Source organism: Xiphophorus hellerii, chromosome 20 (assembly GCF_003331165.1).
Source record: "Xiphophorus hellerii strain 12219 chromosome 20, Xiphophorus_hellerii-4.1, whole genome shotgun sequence".
Lineage (NCBI taxonomy): Eukaryota > Metazoa > Chordata > Actinopteri > Cyprinodontiformes > Poeciliidae > Xiphophorus > Xiphophorus hellerii.
The window spans coordinates 26,463,862-26,473,982 of NC_045691.1; the positions used below are offsets into that span (position 1 = coordinate 26,463,862).

Consider the following 10,121-nt stretch of genomic DNA (forward strand, 5'->3'; position numbering starts at 1 on the left):
CCCCCCCTATCTGTCTATCATAAAGTGGTTTGAATTGTTGTGAACAATCTGCATTGAAAAAGGGGCAAATCCCCTAATCCCCTTTACGGCGCAGAAATTCTTTGAACCGAGACAATAAAGGGAGGCCCGCCCTAATTGCTGAGTGATCAGCGGTAGTCTGGGTGCATGACGGGACATGCAAATGTGCTTCCAAAGAGACGCCGCAGCTCCGCTTTCACAGAGCAGGGGAGCAGGTGAGAAGCGAGGCCAGCTTTACTGCGGCTTAAGTAAAGCATGAGAGGAAACACCGCTGCTATTTGTACACCTTCAATTTAGTTTTTCGCATTTGTCACATGTCACCTGTTGCCTTTGTTGCGTTTTCGTGAGGCTTTATGAGGTGAACCAGCGCAAAGAGAAGGCATGAACTCTGAAGTCACTTTAAAGTACAAATCTAAAATATTATATGTACATGTGTATTTATTTCAAGTATTTTGAGCTTTACCAGGTTTGCAATTCTTTTCTTTTTTTTCTCCATTTTTTACTTTTCATACTATTCTCAAACTTAAGGTTTACGCAATCAGAATTAGGTCTCTACTTTGACTAGGCCGCATGCTTTGAACTAAGCCATCAACGCAGCTCTGGAACAGTGTTCAAGGTCTCTGCCCTAAAAACAAATACCCGTATATTCACACCAATAAACTGTAAAATTGTGGCAGGAAAAATCAGTAAACGATAAAAAAAAAAAAAACCCAAAAACCGCAGAACTATAAATATGATATGAAGTTGCAGTGAAAACAGCGATTCCTTAAGTTAAAACGTTTCATTGATTCCAGGACCATTTCTAACCATAAAATCAACCAAAACAATGCCATGTAAACATGAAAGCAAAAGTGTTTTACCCGTAATTTTACCACAGCTGAAGCCGATTTTTATTGTAGAATTTACTTTTTTTCCCCCCATCCTTAAGCAGACAGATGAACTTTAAATTCAAAAAAGCAAAACAATGAATAAACGAGGCGGTATCGTCATGGCAAAAGTAACACACCCTGTCATCTTGGCAGAACACTGTGACTTCCACAACGTTGATCCCAATACTCACCTACTATTCATTACTGGAACGCACGAAAAACAACAAACACACTTCAGAGTCGTAACAGGACATAACAATGGATTTTAATTCAAATCATCAGTGTAACTGGTGCTGAAATATTTATATTCATAAAAAAAAGTTGAAAGCCATCTTTTTCTTTTCTTTTCACAATTATCTACTGCTTTGCACTGGTTCATCTAATAAAATCCCCATAAAATAAAACAAAATTTTATGTTATCTTCAAAATGTGACTTTCATGAGCAGCAGCTTCTGAATTAGCAGAAAAGACGGTTTGAGCCGCAGCAGACATTACGCAGCTGAAGTTGTTTACACATGCAGGTCACGTAATGCGACTCGTCCCTCGTAAACTCAAATTAACTCACGAGTCGTCCAAGTGGGACACAAACATTTGTAAACCTCAGCATCCCCTTAGCTGTAATTATTTAGACTACAGTTTGTTTCTCTAAATTCATTTAATTGTCTCTGGATGTAAACAGACACAGCTACACAATGTAAGGCAGACTTTTCTGTTGTTTTAAGTGACATAAACACAACATTTCGTACCTTTTTTTTATCATATGCTGATATCTTTAGGGAGTTAGTATCATGACTAAAAAAAACAGATTCTACATAATCTATGAATAATATTTTGCATTCATTAAAATGTAAACAGTATTGTGTAATATAATAAAATATGAAAGAAATTGACATGTTTTTTAAAATTATTATTTTAATATAAAAATCTGAAAAATATCATATGCATTTGTGTTAAGATGCACCGACACATGCAGGTCACGCAATGTGACTCATCCCTGGTGCCCTAAAATTAAAGTCAGAGCCATGTCACTTAAATCTAGTTTATTCTCAGCTAAAATTAACACTCATCCTGGCCGTGAACACACCATCCCTATAGTGGCACAAGCACAAATTTAAAGAACACCGAACTATTTTCAAAAGGTGAAGGAGCCTGAATACCTATACACACACCAAACCTTTTAGACGACAGGTTTTCATTCTCTTTCAACTCCTTTTGAAACATGTTGAGGTTTGTAGTTATGAAATATGCGAAACGCTTACAGAAAAATTAGGACAATCACAACACTGTCGTTTGGGAAAATCATTCAACTCTTAAAGGAGACGCTTCCGGATATTTTCAGGGATTCCTTTAATCTGTCACATTTCAATCCAGCAGGTGGCGATAATGAGGCTACCAGCTGGTTTTCGAACATCTATGGAATCGCCGAATTAAACGAGGTCATCAAACTGCGACACAGACGCACTGCAGTGGTGAGCGCCACACCTTTGCTCTGTAATGTATGTTTGTTATATTTAGACCTCGTGCTAATGATCTAATTTAACCCATTAGAGCTTCGTTATTAATACAGCTTCTAGAAACAGCTGCTAATATTAAAATGATGAATGAAGAAGTTAAAAATGTATTTAGCCCCGCAGCTACAGACGGACGGAGCTAACATTAGTGTCTGAACTGCTCATTCGCGTTTATTTCTCAACTTTATTAAACCAAGACTAGTTTCATATACCTTTAGATCTTTGTTAAGTGCTATTTATAATTGGTCATTTATTATTTCATTTGTTTAAAAGAGTGTTAGAGTAAACCATATTCAGTCGGCGCTTGATATGTTGTTAGCAAGACCGTTACTTTAGCTGTAAAGCTAGTCCATATTATGTCATAAAATTACCTTCTGGTTTCATCTGTGACAACATTCGCTACATATGATTGTGTACTGCCTTTTGCGAATATATTTTTAGTCTGTAATGGATAATTTAAATAGTTAAAAATGAAAAATAATGGGTTGTTTCTCATCTCTGCGCCTTTTCCCGCAGCCGTACATTCGGTGCGCCTTTAACGCATTATGAGTTTGTTCGGAACGCCTTCCAGCTTTGGAACAGGAGGGACTGGTGTTTTTGGAAGCACGACAACCGACAGCCATAATCCCATGAAGGTGAACGGAAAGAACTCGTTGGACGTAGTGCAGTAATCGTGACTCCCGTGCATCCCTCTCTCACCTGTTGGCCGGATATTCTCTTACAGGATGTCGAAGTGACCTCGCCTCCAGATGACAGCATCAGCTGCATGGCGTTCAGTCCTCCAACCATGCCAGGAAACTTCCTTATTGCGGGATCCTGGGCGAATGATGTGAGTTGGTTGTTGAGTCAATCAGTAGAAATCTATGTGGACAGAAACCAAGGATGGATTTTGTGTACGATTTGTGACCCAATGTGCTTGTTAGAGAGCAGCTGCTGTAAAATGTTGCTACAGTAGAGCTCTAAAGGTCTGTTATAGGTCCTTACTTTAACTGGGACAAGCTGTCAAATTCATTATTATGGTAGTGTCATTGGATGCCGTATTTGTTTTGTGATAAATTATTTAAGTAGTATTCATATTTTCAATATCTTTCAAAAAGCTCTAGCATTAGTCACATTTTAAAAAGATGAAGAAAGGGAGTTCCATGTTAAAAATTTAAAAATAACATTTTTGTTGCATGATGGAAAACATCCTTTTTAAACATGCTAGTAATGAAATTGTGCCAAGTGTGACTAAATAAAGGTTGGTTAGACAAAACATTTTGTGTACTAGTTAAAACGTTTGTGACCAACCTGGAGGAATGCTTTGGGTCACTATCTTGCGTAAAGCCAGACTTGCAGCACTTTCTTTATTTTTTTTCGAACAATTTCTGGGTTTAGAGGTTTTGCTTCAGGACTTGAAGGTGTTTCTCTCAAATCCATCCTGTTGCATGACAAGCAGAGCGCAGCTTCGTTTCCACAACCCGGACAAAAGTCGCACAGTTGCAGTCGCATTTTGTTGTTTCTGTGTGATTTCAGGTGAGATGTTGGGAGGTGCAGGACAACGGACAGACCGTCCCCAAAGCCCAACAGATGCACACGGGTCCGGTGCTGGGTGTCTGCTGGAGCGACGTAGGTGTCATTTTACAAAAATAAAACAACCCACACGGCTCATAAGGGTGCTTGAAATCCTTTAAAACGCTTGAATTTCAATTAGGTGTTTTCAAGGTTTGGAAAGTGCTTGGTTTATGTATAAAGCCATTGAAAGTGTTTGATATTTCAGTAGCAGAGTTTTGTAATAAAATGAAATCTAACGCTTAAAGTCCTAAACTTTGACATTATTTACAGTTGAAATGTGATATTTTAGTACAGGTAATAAAAAGACGGACACTTTTTCTCACTGTCTGTAATTAAATCAGACTAAACTCTTCATGTTTTGGGTCAGTTAGAATTAACAAAATTATCTCTGTTTGCTAAATACCAGAAAACTTGGCAAGAAATTTTTTTGGGGGGGAGATTTTTGCCATAATTGGACCTACTGCTACTTCTTTGGTGTGGTTGAGTGCCTTTAGTTAATTTAGTTGTATATATTGTTATTATTATTATTGTGTGTTTGCTTATTTTTACTGTATATATTTGACCTTTTGCACGGGAGCTGCAATGGAAATTTCGTTGAATTCTGTTCAATGACAATAAATGCTATCTATCTATCTATTTTTTGTAACTTTTAATGTATATTTTGTTTAAATATTTAATTGGATCAGCAATATCATTTATCATACCTCGTATTGTATCAGTGTGATGAATATTTATTTTCACAAGACATTAACAGTAATAAATGATGTAATAGTAAATTGAAACTTTAAAAATTTTTTATTTTTTTTTAGTTCATTTGTGTCGTTTTTATCCCCAAAGTTTGATGCTGGAAAAGTTTAAAAACTTTCCTCGAAAATGCTTGTAAAGTCCTCGAATTTTAATGTGGGAAAAGTGTACGAACGCTGAATCCACGTGTTGGATATTTGCTGCTGGATTGCAAAAAAAACTTATGTCATGTTTGTTTTTTTTATTCTGCAGGATGGCAGTAAGGTGTTCACCGCTTCATGCGACAAGACGGCCAAGATGTGGGATCTTAACAGCAACCAAGCGATGCAGATTGCACAGGTTGGCCGAGATCCCGCCGGGTCCGCCGTGCGATCGGCTTGATTTCATCTCACACGTCTCCTCCTTTCTCTCCCCAGCATGACGGTCCAATCAAATCAATCCACTGGATAAAAGCCCCAAACTACAGCTGTGTCATGACCGGCAGCTGGGATAAAACGCTTAAAGTACGACAGCCTTCTTCTGGGTTTCCCACAGAAAACTTGTTAAGCCCGGTGGTAGGAGCGCTAGGGCAGGCATCCTGCAGCCCACCATGTTTTTGAGTTAAAAATGTTTTAAAGTTGACAGGAAATGTGAAAATATGACTAGGTAGTTATGTGTTATTGGAAGATATTATTCGCGATACCTAAACACCAACTGTAAAGTCTTTAAAAAGGCAAACAAAAAAGCAGTAGTTTCAGACACTAATTGAAGTGTCCAAAATTTGTTGATCCTTTATCCGCCAACTTTATTTGCTTGTTCTTGGCATGTAGACCAGTAAACATCGGCAGTGGTTGCAGAAACTGGTGTATAAAAAACCCCTATAACAAATAGACAAACAATTCTTAGCCTGGTGGCCCGCCAGGCTCATAAAACTCTGTGGGAAAGCCTGCTACTTTAAGCACTTTGAACACATTCGTTTGTTGCATTTATAGAGAAAGTAATTCAAGTCTGAGACACATCTATCTATCCGTCTGACGTTTTGTCGCATTTAGAAACATTGACGTTTTTCTCTTTAAAGTTTTGGGACACCCGCTCCCCCAACCCCATGATGTCCCTGCAGATGCCCGAGAGATGCTACTGTGCCGACGTTGTAAGTCCGTTATAAACAGCATGAGGTCATTTCTAAAAGCTTCCTGGTGAGAGAACTGACTCACCCTGTTGGACGTAGGTGTATCCCATGGCAGTGGTAGCCACAGCTGAAAGAGGCCTTATAGTGTACCAGTTAGAGAACCAGCCTTCTGAGTTTCGCAGAATAGACTCTCCTCTCAAACATCAGGTGAGCTGTTCTATAACTCTTTGAGGTTTTAAAAATGTTGCGATGTTTTATTGTTATGCAAATTCAGTGTTGGCTGTTTTTTTTTTTTTTTTTGCTTTTCAGCACCGTTGTGTTGCCATATTTAAGGACAAACAGAACAAGCCAACAGGCTTTGCACTGGGAAGCATTGAGGGCAGAGTGGCGATTCATTACATCAATCCGCCAAACCCGTGAGTTTTTCTAAAACACACAACCCACATACAAGCTTCCTGCTCCACACCTAAAAAAGTTTAAAAAAAAAAAAAACAAACAAAAAAAAACTTTACCGTATCTTCTAATCTTTTTTTTAGAGCCAAAGATAATTTCACCTTCAAGTGCCACAGGTCCAATGGAACCAACACAACCACTCCACAGGACATCTATGCTGTAAGTTGATCTTCTTGTATTAACACTATTAACAGTTAGGGATGGAATACAGATATTCTCCACTTTTTGATCCAAGTTTGGCAAAAGCAACTAGCACTACACATCACCAGGAACACATCCCAACTATGGTGAAATACGGTGGTGGCAGCATCATGCCGTTGCTTGTATTCAGCAGAGACAGTGAAGATGGATGGAAATCAGAGGAGCATCCTGAAACATGTTAAACTTCAAAGACACTTGAGCGTTGGGTTGAGGGTTCAAGTCCCAACAGAGCATCAACCCTACACACCCAGGCATAATGGTTTTAGATTAACATGTATTTTTGTGTTATAGTGTCCCGGTCAAAGTCCAGACCTAAATCCAATTGTTAATTTGGGACAAGAAACAGAAATTTCAATTTGACAGCATAAACCTGTCATAAACCTTTGTCTTGTCTGTATCGACAAGACAAAGGGCTAAATAGAAATGCATGCCACACTTTTCAGATTTGTATGTGGAAACCATTTTAAAAAATGATGCATCATTTTCCTCTGTTGGTCTGTCTCATTAAATCTTAATGGGAGACTGTACAGTTTTCAACTAGCTAGCTTAACAAAACAAATAACTGGATTAATCTTGAATCAGTTATTGAATTAATTGTTGCCTAATTTGGTAATTAACATGAGTTTGCTGAAAAGAACATGTTCTGAACAGTAATTAAGCCAAAACTGTATGTAATATCTGTATATTTTCGCATTTAATATAAAGAAAACCTGTTGTCTGTAGACACGTTTTCCCCAAACTCCTCAAATGGCCCAGTTTTAGCATCACCCAGTTCAAATTCACTAAAAGAATGCTTATATTGTATTTTTCTTAATTAAAAAAAGAATTGAATCGTTTTATTTGTATCTTTCAATATATTTCTAAGATTGTATACAAGAGGCTTGAGTGGTTAAACGAGAAAGCTGTATAAAGTGCCACATTTTCTTCTCCGGTTAATCGTCAGAATAATCGATTATTCCAATCGATCACTAAAATAATCGTTAGTCGTTAACCTTACTGCACTTCCGTTTCTCCTGACCAGGTTAACGCCATCTCCTTCCATCCTGTCCACGGCACGCTGGCCACCGTGGGCTCCGACGGACGCTTCAGCTTCTGGGACAAAGACGCGCGCACCAAGCTGAAGACCTCTGAGCAGCTCGACCAGCCAATCACAGCTTGCTGCTTCAACCACAACGGCAACATCTTCGCGTACGCCTCGAGCTACGACTGGTCAAAGGTACGAGGCGCACGGTCGCTTCTTCGCCTCTCTTTATCGTTTTACTTTTAAAAAAAAAAGAAAAAGAAAAAGAAACGAGTCCTGATCTTCTAGGGCCATGAGTACTACAACCCCCAGAAAAAGAACTACATCTTTCTGAGGAACGCCGCTGAGGAGCTGAAGCCTCGGAACAAGAAATGGTGAGAGAAGGGCAGCCGCCGTCTGTTACCGTGGAGACCGTGGTCAATGACTGGGGCTGCCCCATTTCCTGATTGCTCTTGTGGCTCTGACTGTGGGCTGTCAAGGGCATGCATGAATGTGGGCAGTAAGGAAACTGACATGATTTTTTTTTTTTTAATTCAGCCTCTCTTTGTAGCCACCGGTTTGGTAAAAGCACTTTGCACTTTAAATATTGTAATGTTGTTTGCTCCAAATGTGTGTGTGCACAAGCTACTCTTGTACTCAAACCGGGTGGTATGTAAAGGATGGAGCCTTCTGTCTTAGATAAAGAGTCTAGCCTGTAAACATGAAGTATTTAATGTTAAGGAGAGGTACTTAAAGATGTTGTTTATTGGAATATTGAAGTTTACAAATGAAAAATATCCTAAATACAGAAACCGAGCATATTTTGTAAGCGCTTTGCCTGTAGAATAGCCATTCATCCTTTTGTTCAGAAATAAACGAGCGATAAAACAACCTTGCTGCTCTGTCACTGACTGCTACTTCTTGTCTCCAGATTCGCCGCGGCAAGTCGCACCTCTTGTGGAGAATTGCAGAAGACCTGCTGCTTTAGTGTGCGTGTATGCGTTCGAGACATGCTCCTTCCTTTTCGACAGACGTCTGGACCAATGCCGTGGCTCTCTGGTGCCTTGCATGGACCAATCAGAGGGGCCAACCCATCTCGATGTTGCATGATAGTTGGCCTTTTTAAGTTTTTCGTAGAAGGGGAAGAGGGCTTTAATTTGATATTTGTCTTGATATTTTTTTAATGACTATTTCATTGTGTCCAGGTTTGTTGGTTTCCACCCCCACCCCCACCCCAACTTCCAAAAAGTTTTTCATTTTCTTGTAATTTTGCTGTTATTGTTCCATTAAAGATATTGGGATGTAAAATAAATAAGTGCGCCCTCGTAGATTCCAACGTTGTGTTTCGACAAGACAGTCAACTGTGACCAAAAGGATCTCAGTAAAGTTCTGTGTTCGGAGGCTGCAGAACAAAGGGAATATTTAAAGATCTCACCTTACGTTTTGGATGCTAAATGTTTTAACTACTCCCTCCCACCTGCCTGTTATACTCACAGTTAACCAGCAGGTGGAGTATTTTCCCCAACAGTTTTAACTCAGCAGGACAAATGGGACCAAAGGTGTGTGATGACACTCTCCCATCCAGTTCCGCTGGATGGGTCGAGGATTTCAGGAGGATCTGAATGAGGTAGTTGGGGCTACTACAAAGGCCTTGTGTGAAGAGTGGACCAGATCATAGAGGTAGCGGTGCGAGTTAAGTGACATTTTATAGAGGTCATTAGAGCGTCACCTCTTTGTCAGACTGACCCTAGGTAGTTAGCAGCAGACCTCCAAGGCAACGGTGGCGGAAAGGTTTAAAGCCGCCACAGTTCAACGTCCCCGCTACGCTTTCGGAGAACAACCTTCACTTTATCAGGTTCCGCAACGTTTCAGCGACGCTGCAATAAAATCCCTTCAGGTCTTAAAATCAGCTTGTTCTGCAGGGTTAACGTGTCTCTCTGGAGCTGGAGATGCAACAACTCTTACACATGCAGAAAACAACCAAATGGATGGAGCTCCAACTAACCTGAGTTATAAAAAGCATTACTTTTCAGATTCTTTGGAATTTAAGCTATACGTTATGTTTGTTGTGATGTGCCACACTACTGAAGTTGCAACGGGCAATTTGCGTTCAAGACAAAAGCAGTCCAATACCATTATAAACAGACTAGGATATCTCTATGGGAGACATACCCAAGCAATTTACTGAGGCGTAGTGGAGTTATGATGCTGATTCTGTATAAATTAATCATTCATGCTTTGCTCAAACTAATAGTGTGGACTTCCGCCGCTGATGTCATTCATCGTGACCCCATTTAAAAAATAAAGCAAATAATTGTTGTGCAGTTTGAGTAAGATGGGTTGATCCTGGACACTGTTGAGAACGGCATGCTTTCATTGAAAGGTTCATGGGAGAGGGGAAAACGTCAAAAAATTGCAGAAGATGATTTGATTTTGAATACTTTGAAAAGGAAACTAAAAGATAAAAGATGGGGAAGAGAAGAAATGACTGCAGAATATCCAGAGTGATCTCCGTTCTAGATCAAAAAAACATTAAAAAAAAGATTTACTTCTGAGGTGATAAGAAGAAATGCACATTAATTTTGGAATTTTAATTAAATGATCTGGGGCAGAAATACCTGTTCCCACAGTGGTTACATGACCATAATTTCAAAGATTTTCAG

At 39.4% G+C, this 10,121-nt stretch overlaps 1 protein-coding gene across 4 annotated transcripts; it reads left to right on the forward strand.

Moving 5' to 3' along the window:
• The first annotated feature begins 2,248 nt into the window (after positions 1-2,248).
• Positions 2,249-8,773, forward strand: rae1 (ribonucleic acid export 1). 4 transcript variants are annotated; one of them, XM_032549273.1, is made up of 13 exons: positions 2,292-2,387; positions 2,915-3,033; positions 3,123-3,227; positions 3,914-4,006; positions 4,949-5,035; positions 5,113-5,199; positions 5,754-5,825; positions 5,904-6,011; positions 6,114-6,220; positions 6,341-6,416; positions 7,480-7,674; positions 7,768-7,853; positions 8,390-8,773. In XM_032549273.1, coding segments are annotated over exons 2-13 (1,107 nt in total). In that variant the 5' UTR covers positions 2,292-2,387; positions 2,915-2,943; the 3' UTR covers positions 8,391-8,773. The 4 variants fall into 4 exon arrangements, with proteins under 4 accessions (XP_032405162.1, XP_032405164.1, XP_032405161.1 ...); XM_032549271.1 differs by lacking the exon at positions 8,390-8,773 and having other exon boundaries at positions 2,249-2,356; positions 7,768-7,857; XM_032549270.1 differs by lacking the exon at positions 8,390-8,773 and having other exon boundaries at positions 7,768-7,857.
• The last annotated feature ends 1,348 nt before the right edge of the window (positions 8,774-10,121 follow it).